Raw genomic sequence first — 23,427 nt, 5'->3', positions numbered from 1 at the left:
TGCAGCTGGAGAGGAAACGCTAAAAGCAGATATGAAGGAATCTTTTTCATGTGGGCTGTCTAATTTATTTTTCCTCATGAATTCATTTTTTTATTTAAAAGTTGAATTATAATTCTAGACTTGGACTTCAGTGCATATGAAATATTTGATATATTTTACCTGATTTAGTCAAAACAAGTACTAGTAATTAATTGTTACGGTACCAGATGGATCTTGACAGGGATGAAAAAAAAATGCCATGAGTAATAATAAAAAACGTGAAAAAACAAAAAACACTTTTGTTTAAATATTGCCTGAAAAAGTTCACTTTCAGAGTTTCTTTTCTCATAAAACAATGTGTGTTTCATGTATTTTAGAGGATGTAATTTCTACATGCTGGTTACTTCACTGACGTCATGGAAACACATAATTTTCACCAAACACCCACAACAAAACAATGTTTGGGGGTCTGTACAGTTTCCTCACCATGAAACTGGCTCTTAGACGGACACGGTGTCGGTGTTGGACAAACGGTGGAATGACTCATGTCATTGTTGTGACTAACCAGTGGACGGATAAACAAATCTGTTCAAAACAAAGCCATTCGTGTTGATTTGAGGGTGCTTGACTCCACTTGGAAATGCTGACAGATTGTGTTATTTTGTGATGTCAAGTAGTTTACATCTAAAACTGAAGTTTCAGTCTCTCATGATTTCAGAACAATGAAAAAATGTTATTAAGCCTCAATGAATGAAGAACCTGGTGTAAGAAGTTGGTCTTAAATTTTAGTTATTCTTGTTTATCATGCCATGTATTTATATATATATATATATATATATATATATATATGTGTGTGTGTGTGTGTGTGTGTGTGATATGTTTGTCAGAGCTGCATCACTTAGTTTCTTAGTATTGGTTAGGGTAATGTTAACATTTTTCTTATGTTGTGTTTTGTGTAGGAACTCGACTTACTGTATGAAAGTGTCCATGTTGATGACGGTGGAGGAAAGTGATGAGGGGAAATGCTTTAGCAACAAAATCCGTCATCTTGAAAAAGCTGAAGTGACCCATGGCAAAATGATCAACTGTCCTGATATAGAAGACTATTTGGCTCCATACAAACAACCCCAGATGACCTGGTATAAGGTACGACACAATCCCTAAAAACAAATGAGAAGTCATCTGTAGGTTGTTCTATCTGAATCATATCGCTCTTTATCTTCTGCCAGGAGTGTGAACGGGTTGAATGGAGGAGCTCCGTCGTCATTAACACCACGAATATTTGGATTCCTGAGATAGAGGAGGGTGACGGGGGAAATTATACCTGTGAATTACAGTATGGATCCAGACTGGTACGACGGACAACCGAACTTAAAGTCACAGGTAGGAAATCATGCACACCTGGATGGCTAAAAACTATGTTGAAGGATGCATTTGGAAAGTCAAATCGTGTACATATTTGATGGAACTTGCATCACAAATGCTGTTTGGATAATGATGGATGTGTCCAGAAAAAAAGTCTTTATAAAACGGAATAATAGGATGCACTGAGAGCTGAGCATAGCAACGAATCCAGTGGATAAAGGAGGACAGAGCTCAGCTGAATGAGGGAAATTATGATAAATTAATGCAAAGGATCTGACTTCTGCTGTATGTGGGTCACAGGGACTGCAGGACTTCAGGGACAGTCAAACAGCAGCTCTTTATTGCTACATATTGACAATGTGTGATTCTGATGGAGAACAAAAAGGACATGAATGAATGTCAAGTTCTAGGGCTGCATAAAACTAAGAAACGAAACTAATTGTTGAATTTTACATTTAAAATATGATAAATATGAAGCCAAACTCTACAATGCTAATAATGAAGACTGCAGGACCATTTCTGCTCCCCTTGTTGAATGCATCCCTTATTAATAGGGATGCATGTGATTTTCCTATTTTGAGTCCAACTGTCTTTTTGATCTGTATTTTTAATTTTACAATAACAATACATTTTCTATATACTGTGCTGCCCCACCGAGTTAACCATACAACATTTTCAATGGCCTTGGGTTGTTGTGTTGTTCAGCCTACACATTGGCCTCCTCTGATTGGAAGCTTTGAAGTCTAAGTATGTTTACTACACAACTTATCTCTGTTGAGGATCATACATGACAAGATCTGCTCCATCAACAGACTTAACTCCAGACAGTTACATTATCTGAGAAAGCAACAGAACATACTTAATTGAGTTTTTTAATGTTTGCACCTGCTAAAACAAGCTAATCAAAGTTTTACAATGTAGTAGCAAGGTTGCCATCAATGCTCTGAAGTCTGCAGCAAACTGGACCAGGTTACCACTACCTCCAATGAACAGGTGTATAACATGACAAGTAGGCTGTGTCTGATGATAATCATCTATAATCATGACTCTGAGATAATTAGGGTAGTTCACTAGCTTTGACTGGAATGGGGACGGTAGCCCTGCAGCTGTCTTGATGTTTTTTTTTTTTTTGTTTTTTTTGTTTTGTTTTGTTTTTTTTGTTGTTGTTGTTGTTTTTTTTTAATAAGGAAAAAGAAATCTGTCATTAGAATGAATTGCTGCTGTTATGGTTTTTAGATATTTGTTATTTGGAAGAAAATGTGATCTGTGACCATTTTTGTTTTCATTCTCAGTAAAAGTTAACATGTACACCCAGATCTTGTGTGTGCTAAGCCAAACTGGAGCGTATTGAAAAAATACAAAAACAAAACTGCGTCTTCTTCAGCTACTTGATGCTGGATCAAACACCAGCTGAACATCTTCACATTGCACTTGAAGTCCAGATGTTACTGGGTATTTGTGCATTTTTTGACCAGTGTTTTTCAGAGTTTATCATACAAGTAGTTCCTGGTAAAGAATTTTGTTTTACTTCCCTCATTGTTGAAGAACTAATAACACTCCAGCCTATTATAATTCTGTAAACAAAAAACATCACTGAAGCTTGGCCTTTCTTGCCAAAATGCAACCAAATCAGTTTCCACAACAGACAGTAAATTCTTTCTGTGTCTATTGCTCCAAAATATCCAGTATGGTAATGAAAGATTCAGCAGGAACTTTCATGCATGACCTCGATGCAATAAATAACACTTTAAGAGACTTTTACAAAACCCTGTATTTATCCCAACTAGATCCATTGGACAATGATATCACATAACTTCCTTAATTACATAAATCTTTCAAAATTACAGCAGGAACAAGTCACGGCTTTAGAATATTCTCACAGTGGAAGAGCTACATGAATCCCTTAAACATGTCCTGTAAAACAGCCCCAGGACCAGACAACTGCCCAGCTGAGTTCACTGGCACCTACATTTTACCTCCAAACATGAACTCTACTAACATTATCCTAGTTGTAAAGCCAGGCAAAGGTCCCACACTTCCATCTAGCTACCGCCCCATTTCCCCGCTGACCTCAAAATTATCTGCAAAGCTTTAGCTGGAAAGTTAGTGAAAATAATTCCTCTTTTTATATATGAAGACTAAACAGGCTTTATAAAGGGCAGACATCACTGCATGAAAAGGGCCAGATTCCATAGATATTTGTAGGTGATACTTCCTCAAATATCTGAAAATTCCAGAGACATATCTGTTAATATACTGCATGAGGACATATATTGTGTCTGAATACCAGATGTGTCTTATTTCTGTCATATACAAGCTCTAAATATGACCTGCGGTCATGTCTGGAAATATCTGTTGTCAGTACACTGAAATGGGTCAGAATCCAGAAATATCAGTAGGATATATTTTTTCCATTTCTGGTTTATATCCTGAGTTTGGTTGACAGGCGCCTCGTGATGTTCTGCCTCATGATACTTCATGAGAGCATATTTATGTTCAGATACCTCCACTAACATGCTAATCATGCTAATAGATTATTCTATCAATAACAAGTTGGAAACAAAAATAGTTTCTTTGGATGTAGAAAAAGTTTTTGATCAAGTTAACTCAAAATTTTTATTATCTACTTTAAACAAACTCAGCTTTGGACGACCTTCATTTACTGGATTAGAATCTTATACATACACGATATACATCTCCTAATGCATGTGTCAGAACGAATGATCAAACTTCTCCAAGTTTTAATCTGCAAAGAGACACCAGACAAGGTTACACACACACACACACACACACACACAACTCTTCAATAATTCTATGTAAGCTCACAAGATTGGTCTTAATCACTCAATTATCTGCACACAGTACACAGGTAACAGCAGATGATTACATGCACACTTTATGCTTATTTGTAAAGTTTCTGGAATTTAGAGCATTTTTGATGCCTAACAAACTAAGTTATGTCCTAAACCCTTTCTATTTGTAATGTTTGCACAAAGTGCATGGGCAGTGTTGTGGGATCAAAGTTGACTATGACACCCATATTTCTAGCCATCTGGTAAGCTCAGTTACTCCTGGATGAGCTGCATTGTGTTGTTTGACCAAATGATTGGTTATTCTGTCAATACAACATTTCTAAAAGAGTGAGTAACCCTATCTGCAAGGGTTTGTCTGAGCTTCATGGCAAGACCCAAATAATGTAGGCACATATTTAATGCTAGTCAATGAGGCATAACTAATACCAACAAAGCATTTAATTTTTCTTTCCTTTGCATGCCGTTGAGGTGAACCTAGAATGGGATGGGCTTGGACAAGATTGGTTCTGACTGGATGTAATGGAATGTGATGGAATTTGTGCAGACAAGGGAAAAGATGGGGTCTGTCAACTACTGTTTGGTAGAACAAAGTTATGAATTGAGGAAGAAACATACAAGTAGTATGTTAAAAGATCTGGTGAGAAATTCAGTCGCTATTTTTAAAGAAGCATAGAACTAAGGGGAAAAACTCGTGGGTTTGTGGTGAACTAGCCACCCTCAGCGAAACTGAGGACTTAAACATATGAACATGTTCTGTCTGCTATTAATTTATAAGAGATCTCTTGACTACAGAGCATTCATTATTTTGACAGATGCCTAGACTCAGCAGTGCATCATTCATCATTACGGCAGCACTTTTAAAGTTTCCTTGAGTCTACTATACAAATATAGCCTAAAAAGAGTTGAGTAGATTCTACATCCTTGGCACCGTTTTCTAATTTGGGTCCTCCTGCCTTTTTCCCACATTAAATATAGAATATTTTAAGCTTCAGTGACTTTTGACTTTACTTTGACTCGGCAGTAACATCTGCACTCTGCTGTTATGAACTGATGCTCTTTGTTTTATTGTGAGTTTGTAGTTTCAGGGGGAGGATGGCTGTCCTTGATTTTACGTAAACATCTTAACTCGATCTTTCTGTTTTGCTATGTGCAGTATCTTGTAAGTGTCTATGAGAAATAAGATACTCTGCTCATTCTTTTAACACATTAGCCTTCACTTGGCTTATGTTCACATATCTGTTTGCAGTGTTTGCTCTCTCAGACAACAGATAATAACACACACTGTGACTGATTTCTTGACTGACATACAGTGATGGGATGTGCCACGATAAGCACTGTGTGAATGCAGATACAGCCTGAACGTTTTTTTTTTTTTAGTGTGCTCTATTGCTTTTAGTGCTACATTTGGTCTCGGGTTGTGAATCCTGAATTTAAAGTCAGTGCTTCTTCCATCTGGCACTTTGTGCTGTGGTTTGGATATACAGCTACCTCTTGTAAAGTAGAGCTGACATGAACAGGCACTGCTTCATTTTTCAAGGAATTATTCACCACCACATTGCCTGAGTTGCCTCCATCTATTCTCCTGGAGGAGGACAGCATAAGAAATCATTGCTTTTCTCCTACATCTTCTCACTGTGCATTTATTGCATACTGTTTCGGCTCATATGGGAAATGATTTGCTTTGATTCCCATCTGTGGTTGTCATATTGGAACATATCTTAGGCTACAATTAATGCACAGCACTGGAATAAAAAACAGATCTTGAACTATACTGTGTTGTAAGAAATAAATAGCAAAAACGATGCTTTTTGTTAATGTTGTCCAGAAACCTGATGGCACAAGTGTGACCTATGTTGTAGCAAAAAGCGTGTTAGAGAAAATTACATTTCATGATGCTTTGAAAAGGTCCTAGAGAAGTGTTTCCCAGTCCTGACCCACTGTGTCATAGCCCACTCACACCAAAATAATCCGATGTGCTTGGTTTGATTGGGCGGGGAATTCTAAAATACAGTCTTTGCACCTTCATCATCACCATCACTTTATTCATAAAGAGCTTTAACATCTGAAACAAAGTGCTGCACATCTGCAATAAATACAATAAAAGCATAAAACAAATTTGAAATCACAGCATAGAACAAATCAAATTAGTAAGAAACAAAAGTAGTAAAACAGATGGAGTGTGCAAAGGTAGGCCCTTCCATAATTTAGGTTTTTAGGTCTTTTTCTTTTTTTTTTAACTTGTTCTGCCCAGGTACTGTTAACTTGTTCTGGCTGCAGAATGATGGTCTGGCTGCTGTGTTGTGGCGAACAAATTTGCTTTGCCAAGAGGAGCTTGATGGGTATAAGGCTCCTCTTGAATTTATTTATTTATTTATTTATACATTCATTCATTAATTTTGAATTATGGAATTTATATAATCTTGCTGGACCTGCCCAGATGGGACAGAAAAATAAGGAGAATAGTGAAGAGAAGTGAAAGGAAAAGTGGAAATAAGAAAAAAGAGACAGAAATACAGAAGATAGACACAACAACCTTCAATCCAACCTAACACCAGACAACCAACTGCTACACCTGTAAAGAAACAAAACAGATAATTTCCTACAGCTCTTACAGGTAAACTAAGCTGACAATCATCAGGAGTTTCTAAAAAATAACCAAGATAACTACAAAAAAAAACAAAAAAACAAACATGTATCACAACAACCGAAGTACCAGAAACACACAAAAAACACTAAACAAAGATATCGCTTAGTGATAATAAAGATTAATAAATAAGTAATAAGTAATAAACCCAATGGACGACTCAGTGACTGTGTCAGCATGCAGAGGATGAGGAATGAGACGTGATCAGAGATGAGTGAGCTCCTGCAAATGTGACCACACCTCCACGGAGGCTAGAGGCAGACTAGGGTGGCCTAGAGACCCAGGCCACCAGCAGCAGTCCTGGAGCACAAAACCCAAGCCACCCCACCACGAAGACCACCTCGGACCCACCAAAAGGGCGGCAGAGGAAGGCCCCAGCCAGAGCCCCCCAGCAGGCACCATGCACAATCCCTGACAGGACTGAGGCCAGCAGCCGCATCGGGCCGAATGCCCCCTCACCCCAAATAAAGTAGGGATGTGCTATACTGCAAGATAAAGGTCTAGTATCTTTGATAATCCAATCTTTACTTTTTATTAGGGCAGTCCAAATTTTTTTGTTAATACAAAGAGTTTAATCTGTGGAATTAAAAATCCAAGTTTGGCATTATCCTGGTTCGAGAGGCTGAATTTATACACGCAGGTGTCTCAACATGGAAGTGAACTGAACCCACCAAAAAACACTTCATCCTCCTTAATCATGAAGATTTTGGCAGTTTTCAAGCCTTACATCAAAGTATGGATGCCATCACACTAATATCAATTGATATTGATACCAATGTTGGTATCAATATTATCGATGTTTAGATCAATCCGTCCACCGCTACTCTAAAGTGCAAAGGCAGCCAGTGGAATAAAACCAGTTATGTGCTTTCTTTTTATGGGAAAAACTGTGCAGTGGCTTTTTGAACCAGCTGCAGACGTGCGAGTAGGAACTGACTTACTCTAAGGTATAGAAAATTACAGTCATTCAGCCATGATGCTATGAAGGCATGGGTTACTCAGGGATCTGTTCTGCAGGTTTTATGTTTCCCTGCTGCAGAACACCTGATTCAGACTCAGACAAGTTTACCAGTTACTCATTGATTTAAGTCAGGTGTGTTGTACAGGGAAACTTTTAAAACCTGCGGGACATATCTCTCAAGGACAAGGATTGGGGATCCCTGGATTACGGTCTTCTACTGCTGCCTAGAAAGAAAAGATTAAACCTTTGCCAGTTTCCTTAAAGGATAAAAGCTTGACTTTAATATTTGTTATTTTGACTGTTTAATTTATAATCACTGTCGGATTATTCCTCCAAAATGACAGCTGACCAAAAAAGAAAAAAAAAGAAAGAAAATCCTACTCATTGATTGGCCAGAAATTAAAACATCTTGTTTACAACAAGTAAACAATAAAACAACAAAAAATGTAAAAAAAATATATATAAGTCTTTTGTTTTCTGTTTGCATGTTGGTGTTCAAGCCTAATGCAGCTCTAACAAAAATCTGTTCAGAATGAGCAGCAGAAGAGGCGGCGAGATATCCAGCATGTTGCACCATGACGGGTCCTATGTCACTTCCTTTCTTTGGGTCGCTGGATGGTCCATTTGGTTTCACAATGTAAGCAAACTACACCAGGATTCACTTTTAAGTGAAGTGAGACTCCCTGTTTTTAAGTGGACCAGAGTTTGTTTCCTTGGTCTACACCAGCATGTGACTATGCATTCACATTACTCCAAACAAACCGTACTTTTCGTAGAGAAGTACATTTTTGATAACCTTTAATTCAGTTAAGTTCAGCTTTATTTGTATAGTGTCAATTCACAACAAAGTCATCTCAGGGCACTTTACAGGCATGATCAATTCAAGCCAATTCATTGTGATCCAATTAAAACAAATCTACATTAGTCCAGTTTATAATAACTGTGCTCATAGCTTATCTAAGGAAACCAACAGATTGCATCAAATCTCATTTTTGATTCAGTCCCCCATCCTGAGCATGCTCGAGGCAGCCAGCAACAGAGGAATAAACTCTCTTTTAACAGAAAGGAAAAACCTCCGGCAGAATCTCAGGGCGGGCCTGCTGAGAGACACACTTTTGACACTCTGCTCATTCCAGGGAAATACTTCAGAAGCAGCCTGATCTCATGAAATGTTAAATTATTTTCATGTCATGTTGTGTGGAAGGTAGTATGACATGGTAGCACCCTGTCTTGAAATTGTACATGAGTAGTTCGGTGTGTCATTTTAGGGATTGATCTAATGCCAGTAAATAAATAAATAAAATAGATAAACATATACAAATATTTAATTAACTAAATATGCCATAAATGAGATTCCATTTATACATAGTGCCATTAAAACAAGTTTGCTATAAAAATAGTTAGCTAATAAAGTTATCTAAAAACAAGTTTTTCCATGCATCTGAACATGTCTAACATTAAATAGACATTCAGTTTAAAAGTTAAACTATTTTGGATATAAGACCTTACAGAGAAGCTGAGCTTAAAAAAGTTTTATGTTAACTTCTAAGGTTTGTTCCAGCTGTTACAGCCATGTTTCTTTCTCTTGTCTCTATCAGACAAGTTAACTCAATAAGCAGGGCAGCAGTCTAACATATGGGGATGGAGAAGCTCACTGAAGCAGTAGAAGCATGAATGAACCATGCTTCATGAGTCTGTGTAAATCTGTGTCATCTGGATGCTGCACATGCCGACTGCTGTGGAGCCAGTTTATCTTTCCCTGCTTAGGAATCCAGCAGATCTGTCAGATTATGTTTAGTTTTTCAGCTTTTTCCCTTCATTTCACTTCATCCATTGATGTTTCTATCATTTATTCTGTTGGCTGTCTTTATACAAGCCAAGCATGGGGCCAATACTATGAACCAAACAGAGTTTCTGCAGGTATGAGTGCAGGTATTAATTTCTGTGTGATTAGCTGTAGATGTGTGAGGAACTAACTGCCATGGAACTGATTTTTTTAATTGCATGCCTTTGCTGTGAACAATGTGTAATGAAACTAGCCATCATCCACCATTGCATGCCAAGCCTTGGCTAAACATCTCAGTTGTTGATCCTGTAGGTAGGTCTGTGTCTCTTGGCAGCATATTTTATCATTACATTTTTAACCTTAAATTGAGAATAAAGTAAAAACACAGACAAGGCCTGGAGATCTGCTTTTGGCTATGATGATTATTCCAGCTAAATACACTTAGCTGAAATAAAAGGGTTGGAAATCCACTTGAAAATGCAACTGGGAGAATGTGTGGTAAATTTCACACTCTTGGTGTACCTCATTCAAAGTTTCTCTCTTCTTCTTGAATATTTGCAACCCTCTAATTACCTGCTGTACCAGGGGGAAGTGTATACTTTGTTAAGGTGGGAAAGCTGTTGTGTTTGTCATGCTGTTCTGTTTTAGCCCAAGGATATCCTAGGTAGACTCATTGTGAAACATTTGCATTATAGAGGTAAGTACTTGCCATTTTTCAAGAAATTATGTTCCTAAACCAACTAATTGTTTTTATAATTATGTTTTGGGGGCAAAATAATTGCTGAGTGGCTCACTGTTCAGAGGCAATGTTTTGTTTGCACAGAAACTCTTGAAAGGCCTCCTTTTATGTTTTCTAGTAGGTATGTTATAGTATGACACTGCGGTGTGATAGTGCTTTTATTAGTTTAGTTAGTTAGTTAGTTAGTTTTTTAAAGTGTGCTCTTTGAATTGGAATGAAATCTTTCAAAAACTTTTTTGTTATCTTCCTTTGCTGAGACAAACTATGTCTTCCGTAAGTGGAAAACAGCCACGTCCAGCATCAAGTTTAGCATTTTTAACTCTGAAGTTAATTGTCGTTGGACGTTCCAGGTAGTGCTGCTATGATGGTCAGTATAACATCCCAACCACAGCGAGATGGTCCTACTTCTAGCAGAACAAAAGAAAGTCTACAACCCAAATCAAGCTATTCCGTCTCGCACCATGTAAAGGAAAAACATTATAGACTATAGATGCATCCCAGCATCCCAGCTGTCTTCTGAGGTCGTTTTTTTAAGGAATTTTTCAAGCACTGATGAAGTGACGTAGTTTTTCCAGATGGAGGGCTTGTAACTTGCAGAAGACCCTGAGATTCCAGATTCCAAGATGGCTGTGCTCTCTTGGAGGTGTCCAATGTTCTGTATTGATGCATCAGTCGCCAAGTAATAATATCATCTATTTTCAGGAACTCAGAATTACTGGAACACTGTATTACTTCTGAAATACTCCGTTTGTCTGGGGATGTTATTAAACCCAACCATATCTGAAACACAACTTTTCCAGTTTGTGTTGCCATCATAAAGTTCAAAAGGATGTCTAAAAAACATTTTTAACACATATTTTTTGCCACAATCCTTGAAGTGTAGGTTTTAAATAGTTGTCAAATTATTTTAAACCACGCATTAGTTAAAAAATTTAACACACAGTTGTAGATAACTAAATATGGTGATTTAATGAAACCAAATTAAGCTCAAAGAGTCTATGTCTTTAATTTTTATAGCCACAAAATTCACGTTTTCTCTTACATGAAAATGCCAGCAAGTAAAATTACACTCTTTTATAATAAGGAAAGGGTATTTTTAAAGGATTTATTTATTTGTTTGTTTTTGAAAGTCAGGAGGAAAGCTAGAACAGAATCTCCCATTTGGGTTTATATCTTTCATGTCTCAGAGTGAAGAGAGCCACCAGCCCCGAGCTGCCTTCAGGAGCTCCCGCTCCACAGCTCTGCCTGGTATGTGCCTGTGAGGTGCACATTTAAACTCAATGAGGATGGATCCAATGCTGAGTGGATCATTTTTTTACAAGTGTTATATACTATAATGTGGACAGCTGGTTTGGACCTGACATTACAAGCAACGAAAGGCCAGAACCAACACAAGGTCCAAATTTGGCAATGGATCATTACAGAATATATATATTATGCTGTAATATAAGTATTTTTAAAAAAGTTTAACAGCACTACAGAGACCCACCACCATCAGGGTCTGTTGTGCCACCAGCCCACATGCATTTTCACTTATCTTGCTTAAATAGACCTCAGCTGGATTGTGTGGGCAGGTACCTTTTGCATGTCTGCTCAGCAAAATCAGAAGCAATGTGCCTGCCCATGTGTGATATGCAGTGAGCTGCTGATGTAAATAATGCATTTTGCCATACCAGCTATAAATTTTGAATCACTATACCTGCTAGTAGTATTTTCTAAGCTATCTTGTATCCTGTTCATGCTAATTTTTCCCATCAGAATAGCTGGTTGGTTTAAATTGCCATTTGCTGTCATCAGTGAGTGAACTAATTAACTCTTTCTTTGATTCAGGAATCTTAAGAGAAGCGAATAGTAGCTGTCAGTACGGTCTATTGGTGCATTACAGTGTACGGGGGAGAGCACAGGTTTAAGCTTACCTGACTTCATGTAGGGTTTATGGATCACTTTGGACTGCGAATGAGCCTGTAGAGGTGTTAGACAAAACACTCACACGGGTTATTAAATGCCACTTCCACTTCATCAAACATACATTATTCAAAACTAAAGCTGACAACTTCTAACCCATTTCCAAGATACAAACTGTGGAACAAAATGCAGGCCTAGTTGCACAGAAGTCCTCGTGAAATCAAATATAATGTTTGTATATGATCTTTCATAAACTGTAAATCCTCTATGTATTAAAATCTGTACCATAACTAGCAAAATTATAATGTTATAGATAATATTTGTCATTTATGCCTACTTTGTGTCCAGTGAAACACTTGATGTGAAACTCTTACTGGTCCACTGAAACTGAACAATCTGAGTAAAAAGACTTTTCAGGGAGAGACAGGCAACTTTTTTTACTTCTGTTTCAACAGAAAACATGTAAACATGTATGAACCAGAAACACACTTACTGTAGGTGTTAAGACAAGGCACAAAACTTGTATAATTAAAAAAACAAAAAAAGCTTAAAATGTTCATGTATATGAGCCCAAACCAAGAAATAATGAGGAGAAAAGTCTGTTTTTTTTCTTTTTTAACAATATGTGAAACTACTAAAACAATGGGGTTATGAGAAAAGTTTTACCATAAAATAGGGTAAAAATCTCAGTAATTTGTATGTATCAAATATGATATGTTCTGCATTATGCATATTATATACCTGGCACTAGTCAGGTGTCTGTTAGTGCTAAATTTCTGAGCAAATCATTAATATTTATTTTTCAAACTTATTTGTCTGCGATGCCCCTCCTGCATATTTAATCCTTTCAGTGTTAAACCTCGTATCTCTTTGCTTTCTTCTCTTTTTCTCACTCTCTTTCCTCCTGTAGTCATTTTTAAAAAGATTCTCATCCATATTTCAGAAGCATTTCGAAGTAGAATATGTGTTAGCACAGCACACAGCATTCAGGCCAAATTTAACCGCTGACAACTTCCGTGTTGCAGCACATCAATGTGTGTGTGATAGAAATACAGTGTGAGAGAGAACCAAAGAGAAGGGCAGCAATTTACTGGGGTGCAAAAATGTTTGTAACCTCACTGGAATAATGTTAAGCATAATGTAATATTCCCTCCACTGCACACCATTTTCTCCTCTCACACACTCTTATATACACATTGTGGAACATGTTTACCTGCTTTACCTGTAAGTCTTTGTGTGTCCACAATAAGGAGTCTTTTTCATCAGCAATGTGGCTGCTATATTCAGAGATAGGATAATAAGCCAGGAAGTCCAAATAAAACATTTCTGCACTGCTATTAAAACATTGACAAATTTGTGAAAGGACCAACGCACAAACAGACTTTTCAAAAACCTGGAAAAAGACAAGAAAACATGCGGAGGCATGTCTCGCCCTGGGCGTGACCAGGTAACGGTCAATGCTGGGTAATGAAGACAGACCACAGTACGTCTCAAAATATCAGCGTCTCTCACAAGTTACAGCACCATTTGGGGACTTCTCATCCTGAACACGAAGAAAAGCCTGTTGATTACTTTAAGAATAAACTACTCCACCCTCTGGGCGGATGTGTGGTCGTCCATGTTGCGGGCTGGCTGGTCTTCAGGTCCCGGGGCCCCCAGGCATGCTGTTCCAGTCCCTGTGCCGTCCTGAGTTTAAACACAAACATGTTCACGTTTTTCTTTGTGTTGCTGATGTTTTTCCAGCTTGTCTTCTTCCGTTGGTGTTTCTGATTATTTCAGTTTGTTTTTTTAACGTTGCAGGTGGTTTTGTGTTTCCTTACAGGTGTAGCAGCTAGTTGTCAGCTGATGCTGTTACTTTCTATCTGGTGTATCCTTGTCTCATTTTTTCTCTTTCATTTCTTTCCCCTTATTGCTCTCAGCACATTTACAATCAGGTAGTTTAGATTTTTGTCTTCTTTAGTTATAAATTTTACTTCTGACTTCTATTTCTAAAACTGAATGTTGTAAAAGCCCTTATATGGGTTAGGATTGTACTGAGCAGTTAAATCAAGCAACATAAATAATAAAAGATGTGGCATACCACAGTAATAAAAAGAGTATTTTTGTATAAAAACCACTCGAGTCAGTTTATGTTTCTGTAGGTAGAGCAAATATAATTATCATATTTTTGGCCAAATTGTCCAACTCTGCTAAAAGTCCTGGTTCACTGGAAATCGTTGTCTATAAAACTAATTAATGATTCAGGTATGAAGCTATGAAGCTAAGAGCTACGTTAAGATATTAGTAAAACCATACGAGTGGTGGAAGGAATTAACTATAAGTAATGCAGCCAATAAGCTAAAGATACCAGATTATTTCTCTACCAAACAAAACTATTTCACAGTGCATTTCTTCATAAGGATAAGCATATTATGACTATTATTATTATGATTATTGACAGTCATATATCATAATTACTACCATTACTGTTATTATTATTGTTATTACTATTATTGTTCTTATTATTGTGATCATTGTGAATATTGTTCACGTTGATGTTATAATTTTCTGTCAGTACTGTTTAAAAACTATTAATTTATGATTGCTATTTCTACTAGGACATAATCAACACAGTAACACTTTGATGCATTCTAAGGGCTGGGATTTACTTGCTGTTAGCGACGTGTCCGCGAACATATCATAGCTGCCATGCTGTACTAGCGTTTGTTTGGCATGTAGCCTGCTCATGTTGGCGCGAGGTAACGTGTCCAAACATGAGCATGAATACGACAGGTCTGACGTAAACACAATGGCTATCTCCCGGGCCTTGTTCACAACTACCGATTAGAGATGTGACGTTCATGAACTAATCGATTCTTTTGAACGACTCTTTTAAATGAAATGGGAACTGAGTCACAGCTGTGAGCCATTCTTTTTATGGTAAATTGTCTGTATTTATATAATGTTTTTCTGTACCTGGAATGATACCCAAAGCGCTTTACATCATACATCACATTCACTCATTCACACACATTCACACACTGATGGCGGAAGCTGCCATGCAAGGCGCTCAAATTTGGGGTTCGGCGTCTTGCTCAGGGACATCACGACATGACCTTGACAGGCCAAGCATCGAACTGGCAACCCTCAGGCTACAAGACACCTGTAATTGATTAATTGATTAGATAAAATTTTTAATTAAGTCCCATATATATATATATATATATATATATATATATATATATATATATATGTATACATATTTGTGTGTGTGTGTGTGTGTGTGTACGTGTGTGTGTGTGTGTGAAATATAAAATAGTGAAAAGGTTGTTCTACTGGTCACGTTGTATTTTTGAGGCATCAACGCCCAAAATGTTTTCAATTTGTTGCCAACTGTTGACACGAGTGTTTGTCACTGAGCAACCGGGAGGAGAAATCGTACAGATGCTGGAAGTAGAGATGGGATTTATGGATCTTTGAAGGGAACCGGATCTTAAGGAGCCGTTCCTTTCAAAGAGCCATTCCAAAGACTGGCTCCTTCTTACAATATCTTACAAAATTTCGCAACATATTAGAATGACAAACAATCAAATATGTACCTATATAAAATCTACCATACAAGATAAAAAAACTTATAGGAAAAATATAGATAAAAAAGATAAACCTGAGAAGTCAGTGCAAATTCTAGTAAATGTTTTGGATAGAACAATATTTGTTTCCGAACAATTCTCTCTCTCCATAGATGCTTCTCATGAATGGAGCGTGTTGGACATCAGACTTCTATGATGTCACAAATGTGATATAAGCACTGTGGAAAATTTGTAGATAAAAATACACAAAGCGACTTGGCTCATTGGGTAGAGCGGGCTTTGTAATTAATCTCAAATAATTGCATTTTAATTGCATAACAATATTTGTCTCAAGATTTTTTATCTAAATGTGTTTTAGTGGCCGATTTATTAAACAGTCCCGCTCCTAACATACGTAAAACATTTTTTTTTACATTAAAACATCTGTAATTGTGTCTTGATTAGTCACAATTTTTTAAGAAATGTGTAGTAAAATTCAATCTGTAATTTAATGAAATATTAGACATTAAGATTAAAACTGTGTATTGATTTTAACTGCTGAGACTAAAAGAAGTTAGAAAAGAAATACTGATGTTGTTTTCTAAACTTTTACTGTTCAGTTAAGTGTAAAAGTGGCCACAGGCTCCAAAAAGCAGCGTTTCTGCCAGTGTTGGCTTCAATGAACTGTGTTGTAAGTAATCACAGATGTTATCTGGAATACGGTCATTATTGTTATGTTTTTCCCACTAATTCCACTGTGTTCACCGTTACAGTAGCTGTTGTGCTGCACCATGCATGGCTGGCAACGTGCCCGAAAGGCACAAAGTCAGTGTAAGATCTAATGAAGAGAAATGTCTTCTGGAACGGAGAACATCTACCCAACTGGAGGCTAGGGTTGAGAAATATTCCTTTAAAAATGCTCTTTAAGGTCTGCTTTTAAATACAGAACATCAATAAATTCAGGAGTTGCAGAAGACCAAATTATAAGCATGTTTAGAAATTTAGAAATGAAACTTAAGTGCCAAATGGATGACACATTTAGTGTCATAAATGGCTAAACACCAAGATTGTTGCATTTCTATATAAATTTACCAGTTATTATGATTTTCAGAGATAGCTAGATGTTTTCTATTTCATATACATTTTCTTTATTGTTTTTAAACAAAAAATTACAAGTAGGAACAAATGATAAAAGCAATCTTCTAATATTTTAGCCTGATTATATGTGTCTTTGTTGCCTTTGATGGGTTGGTTTTCTGTTATTTTAGTTTCATTTTATAAATATGATTTTGCCTCATCTTAACTCTAAAAGCTTTATTTTAGCTTTGAGTTTAAGGGTTAAGGTGCAAACACCACCACTTCTTTGTTGTCAAAACCAAACATGTTTTGCCAAAAGTCAGAGACCACTAAAACCAGTAGGATTCATTCTTATAGTGAGTTGGGATCACTTTTGATTTCATGCTAATCCATCTGTTGCATGAGTATGTATCAGATTTTGTGGCCCACTCACCACCCATCCTGCCAACTGAACCCAACAGTATTGCTTCCTCTTCTCAATGTAAAAAGGCTTTTGTGTTAAAAATTTTCACAGATAAATATATAATGTTTGGATTGGGATTTACTATGAGAATCTATTTTATAGGAATGCAATAACACCACATTTTTCAGAGTACAAATACTTACATTTCAGTACTTGCCAATACCAATACTGGTGAGGATTGTGGACCAGAATGCAACAGATGAGTGGTTAACCCTTTAGACACCGGACTGGGGATGAGGAATCCTGTGGGGTGGGGGTTGCGTAAAATTTCAGGGGTACGCCAGATAATTGTAAAAAATATATAGCCTTACATTACGAGGCTGCTGCAGGAGGATGCATCACAAAGTTAATCATTAAGTTGTTGCGTGGGGATGGGGGTCACAAAAACCAGCTGTTTGAGAATCACTGCTGTAAGTGAGAAAAAAAAATGTGAGTGTTTCCTCTAGGTTTTTGACTTTGTGGTGGCGGATGGCTGATTGTTGACAGCAATGGCTGATTTTTGATGGCCGATTCACATGTCTGTCATCTAGTGGTGGAACGTGGTAACAGCTTTAAGCTTTCTTTCTGGAGACATGACCTGGTGCTTGTTGCAATTTTGCAACTCTGGCGCTTGGAGGGTTAATTCCTCCACCATATGAGTCGTCCTGCAGCCATCCTCTAAATGTGAGGCTTGAGAACCATCAGAATCTTCATACATAAGGAGAATAAAGAGGCTTTTCGTGGATTATATTCACAGCTGTGACGGGGACTTAAATGCCCAAAATCAGCTTCTCTCACTAAGATGACGCTAAATTCGACTTTTTAATATGGCTCTGGTTGTTTATGTTGTTGTTTATTAATTAAAAGAAAGTTTACACATTTATTCCACAGATTAATCCCTTTGCATTCAAGTGTTAAGTTTGAAAGCTTTTTTTTATGTATTGGTACTGGGTTCTGTAGTATCAAAACACAAGAACAAGTACAAGTATAAGCACACTTTAACGGACCACTACCTGATTCTGGTATCGGTATGGGTGCATCCCTAATATTTTACATTAAAATTCTTTATACAAAATAGGATTATATGAATTAACTAAAGTGGGGTATTGCATCAAATAAAAAAATTAATGTTTTCCTTTTAAGAACAATGCAATAATTTCTTAAAGATTAACTAACCACATTAAATGAGCCCACAGTGAACATAAGTCACTTCCTCTCTACAAGCTGTGAAGGGAAGTTTCTGAGTGTCTGTGAATATTGCCTCTTCTTTTTCTTCACAGTTGTTTCTTTACTACAGTACAGATCAGCTGAGAGGCATAGAAGTGTTTTTCTAAAGGTTACATTTGGCTTTTTCTTGCTTGGTTTTTTTTTGGGGGGGGGGTTGCACGTTTGCTCTTTTGTGAGTGAATTTGGTCGATGTGACCTGATACCCTTTGTTTGTTCCATGAGAAACATGCTTCAGCATGATTCAGCCACTGGTCTGGAAAATGAGCGAGTCAAGAGGTTCATTAAGTATACACACATATTCACACGCAGATACAAGTTTAATTTGTCCACTGATGCAGAATGAAGAGGCAAAAACCCATGTTTCTCACCTACACACACACACACACACACACACACAGTTGAAAAACACTGAAAAGACCGTGAGTGTTAACCATTGCTCTTAGTTCATGTTTTTCCCTCAGACAGACCAACACACACCCACATATAAAACCCAGTGGTCAAGGTAATTGCATTAGATAACCTTAAGATGCAGACCCTTCTGTCTCTCACACATCGATACCTCTGACAGAGAAAGCAAGAAAAAAAAACAACAAAACAGGAAGAACGTGGCGGAACAAAAAGTGGAGCGATTATGTAAATGAGTTTATGCCAGGTTATTCACATGGGACTTTAATAAGCAAACTTTATTTACCCTGAGCAGACTTGTCCAAACTTTATCTGTGCTGTTGTGATGCACACAGTCTGTTTTCTTGCTTGAAAACCATCAAGCAGTGAATAGTAGTGGAAAATATCAATAATGCCGATACCAACGTTGGTATCAGTATCGATCAATGTTAGTGTGATAACATTGATATTTTAATGTACGCTTGAAAACTATCAGAATCTTGATAAAACGGAGGATAAAGTGTTTTTTGGTGGATTATGCTCACTGCTGTAACAAGGCCCTTACATGACAAAAATCAGCTTCTCTCTGAGATAACGCCAAATTCAGATTTTTATGGTATGACTAATAACTTTGTTGTTTATGTGTTAAAAAAAATAATGCATTATTTTTAAGATGAATCAATTTTGACAGCCTTACTTAAAAGTATCGTAACAGTATCAGTGATACTAGTCCTTTATTTACATGGTATCAGATCAGTACTAAAGTTTGCAGTATTGCACACCCGTATTGGTGTTCCCTAATGACCTCATATCAAATCAAATTAAATCAGACTTTATTTATAAAGCACTTTTCATGCCGAAGGCAACAAAGTGCTTTATGTAATTAAAAAAAGCAATTCATGCATATTAAAAATAAAAAAAGCCTTAACACACATAAAAATAAGTAAAATAGCAATAAAACACACTCATTAAAGTCTATGTCACACAGCTGCAACCACACAACTGCACAAACATGACTCTGTACTTTGTCTCTAAACTGAATATAGGTATAAAATACTATCCATCCACACCAGGAGCCAGTCCAGTCCAGGAGCCGCCATAGCAACCACCCAGATCAGGGCAGGCTGGGGTCCACACCACAGTCATAAGGCTGCAGTGCAGGACCCCAGCCACCCAGACAAGGGCGATCTCTGTGGCAACAACCCCCAGACCAACCAGGCAAAACCTCCAGCGTGGAGGATCTCCATGTTTTTAAGCTGTCTGAAATGTTTTTGTCATTTTGTTATTGGTTCATCCTTATTTTTAAGAGACATCAAGAACCTAAAATTAAAGGTAACCTGAAAGTAGCGTATATTTAGGGCTCCCCTTAGAGTATCAGCTGAATGTCTTTAGGGGAGCTCCTCTGCTTTTCGGGGGAGCTGAACTCCCCTTAGCTCCCCTGTAATTCAAACCATTAGCACACTACATTGAGATGTGACAATAAGCCTAAACAATCTCAAATCGGATTGAAACTGTCATGTTTTGTCTTATTTACTTCTTAAATGTCTTTATTTTTTGTCTTTAAGACCTGCAACACATTTTAAATAAAGCTGGGATAAAAAGCTTTTGCAACAAATCATAATTACAATCACTCCACACTCCAGTATTAAAGAAACACTTCCTGGTTTTAAGCAACCAGCAGGTAAAACATTACAATCTCACAATGTCTAGACTTTCACTGTAACACTTCCATGTTCAGGACATGTGGACAAACATGTCCTCTGAGACTGGGCTGCTATGTGTGTCAGCAAAATGTAAATGACTGCTAAAGAAAAAAAATCTGTTGTTTTCTGATGGGTTTATTTCTAATTCATCACTAATTAGAAACTTCATTTCTGAGGCCAGCTTCAGGTTAAGCCTGGAAAGGGTTTGCTGACTCCTCTTTTCTACTATCAGAAGAGTTTGGAAGCAAAACTAAGAGGCAATAAAGTCTTATTTAGCTCTTGCCCGCCGACCTTACAGAGAGAGGTTTCAGAAACCTCAGAGACTGTGGTGGTTTAGTGGGAACATCTAAAAATGTTAATGTAGTCGATTGCACACAAGCTTTTTCCTTGTAGGGGGATAAAATAATAAAAAAAAAAATCATCATTTTGGGGAGTCTCCCCGCAGGAACCTTTAGGCTAGAAAAAGAAACTCTTGGCCCCGATCTCAAATATATAACTCACCAGTTAGTGATGGTATGTTAGTTAGTTATCACTAACAACACACCAGTGGGCTTTACATAAAAGAACACATGTTGCCCACTTCAGACATCGATTTTTACTAAGAACTTAGGAAGTATGTTATTCAGAATCATTAACTGTATTCATAAACCGAATGCCCCAATATTAAATCCATAAAAACCTTCCAAACAGCAATTATTCTTCCACCCTTTTTTCTGTGGAATCCATTATCCACAAACCAGAAACAATCTTGTATTAAAAGAGTAAATTGTAGGAAATTGAAATGCTTTTTTCTTAATATTTCATAGCTGACATTATTAACTTACAGCAGGTTTAATGGGTCTATTATGAGATTCCAAATAGTCATTATATCCTCTCTGCCTTCCCTCTGTTTTAGTTCATCCATTATCCCTCCACACATGTTCTGTCCTTCTGTCTGACACTTCTTTTTTCCCTTTTTGCTGTCTTTGCTGCAATTTCATACCTTTCCTTGCAGTTTTTTTTAATTTCTTATCTCTGTTAAATACATATTTTCTTTTCTTGTTTGAATTCATGCTTGTGTTGTTCTTACTCTCAAATGTAAGTCGCTTTGGATAAAAGCGTCTGCTAAATGACTGTAGAATAGAATAGAATAGAATAGAATAGGCTCTCATCCATCCGGGTCATGGTACCCAAGTCAAGTCAGCTTGACTGGCTGTAGAAGAGCTTCTTCAGTACTGGAGTCTATGAACCACTGATGTTTTAGAGCAGGGGTCTGGTCCTCAGGGGCCACTGTCCTCTCTAGCTTATATTGAGAGTCATGACACATCTGAGGTCTTGTTAGTGAACATCTCAAGCTACATTTAAGGCTTAGTGTGACTAGATGTTGACAGTCTCCTTAGTATAGTTGAAAGTTTTCACACCTAGAGTCCACTCCACTCAGTACCATTAGGGGACTTGGTTCATTTCGGGGTTGCAACATTCAGCCGCTATGAGTTTGCTTGTACTCTGCACTTAGTCAAACAAAATCTAACCTTTTGATTAACGCATCGACCTATTTGCCTGAGGCAGAGATGCATCAAGAATTATTGAAGAAGGAAGAACAAAAGTTTTCTTTCTGTATCAGAAAGTTCTATTTGCACAAAAGAGAAAGGGTTTCACTTGTTGTACTTAGAACTGCCTAAAAGTCCTTTAAGTTGACGAACTGTTAATGCTGAAGATACAACACGCACTTTTGATTTGCAATGTTATTTTATAGGTTGTTAAGATGTAAAAAAAAAGAAAAAGAAGAGTAACTGAGACGAGGAGTGGTTTTTCACAGTACTTTACTAAAGATTGATGGAAATATCAAATACGTTAACAAAAATACTGAAGGAGAAGACAAGAAAACGCGCTCGGCTGTGGGTTAATGCTGCTAAATGAGCTGTAGTCCACTCCCTGCATTTGGTTCGCTTGAAACGTTCCTGGGTAGACCAGAATTTGCTTTAAGAGGACCATCAGAGTTCGGTTGCACATTCACACCTCCCCAAAGCCGCCAGACTTTCAGAGTAAATAAACTAGGACTTAAGTCAGAAGGGCTGCTGTGAATGCACCCTGAAAGGTGCAGCGTGTAACAAAATCAAAGGTCAGTGACAGAAAAATGTAATATTACATAACAATCTTTGTTTCTATTGGTGTCTAATCAATTTACACGATTAACTGTTATGTCCTAATCTCTTAGAAAGAGTTTATACCTACTTGCAGTGGGTCCAGCTGCCATAGTTGTGCCATCATTTTTACTGCGGTGTCTCTGAATTGACAAAAAACTCTGTATGTGAAGTGAGAACCCTCTTTAAGCTCTTTAAGCTTTAAAACTGCTGTGCTGGCTTTGTTTGATAGGAGCTAGAACACCGTTTGGGAAAATTAACACCTTAAAAGGACCATAGAAGAAACAGTATACACACAGTATATAGTTACCTGTAGTGCAGTCAGCGCTGCAGCTGCAGCCACTGGATAAAAACATGTTTATGTTTGGAAGATTTTTGCCACTAACGGCCAACGTCCATTCACAACTGTGTTATTTAAAGTAATTTCTATGCCCATTTTTACCACTAGTTGTCAGTATTTCTTACACACTGGACCTTCAAACATCAGCAGTGTTACAGGCTACTTACATAAAAATCCTCCGACATCTCCATCACAAATGCAGAAGCTCTTCTGAATGAGAGCAAAACATCTTTATAAAACTAAACCCAGTCCAGTTGACTTAATTTAAAGCATAAATTATCTATTTGTGGTTTCCACTGTCAGTGCAACTCTGTTATTATGCTAATGTGCTACAGAAACAACATTGATCTATTTGTTCTCAGTTAAGTATTGCAGAAATTCTGCATTGATC

At 37.3% G+C, this 23,427-nt stretch overlaps 1 protein-coding gene across 4 annotated transcripts in view; it reads left to right on the top strand.

Moving 5' to 3' along the window:
- Nucleotides 1–23,427, top strand: part of il1rapl2 (interleukin 1 receptor accessory protein-like 2) — a 494,907-nt gene that overhangs the window by 339,670 nt on the left and 131,810 nt on the right. For all 4 annotated transcript variants that reach the window (XM_041990452.1, XM_041990450.1, XM_041990449.1 and 1 more), the window contains exons 5-6: nucleotides 939–1,125; nucleotides 1,209–1,362. In XM_041990452.1, the coding sequence (XP_041846386.1) occupies nucleotides 939–1,125; nucleotides 1,209–1,362 (341 nt within the window). The remainder of the gene's footprint in view (nucleotides 1–938; nucleotides 1,126–1,208; nucleotides 1,363–23,427) is intronic.

Source organism: Melanotaenia boesemani, chromosome 7 (assembly GCF_017639745.1).
Source record: "Melanotaenia boesemani isolate fMelBoe1 chromosome 7, fMelBoe1.pri, whole genome shotgun sequence".
Lineage (NCBI taxonomy): Eukaryota > Metazoa > Chordata > Actinopteri > Atheriniformes > Melanotaeniidae > Melanotaenia > Melanotaenia boesemani.
Note: the sequence above shows the minus strand (reverse complement) of the source record. Positions and strands in the feature narration are given on the sequence as shown.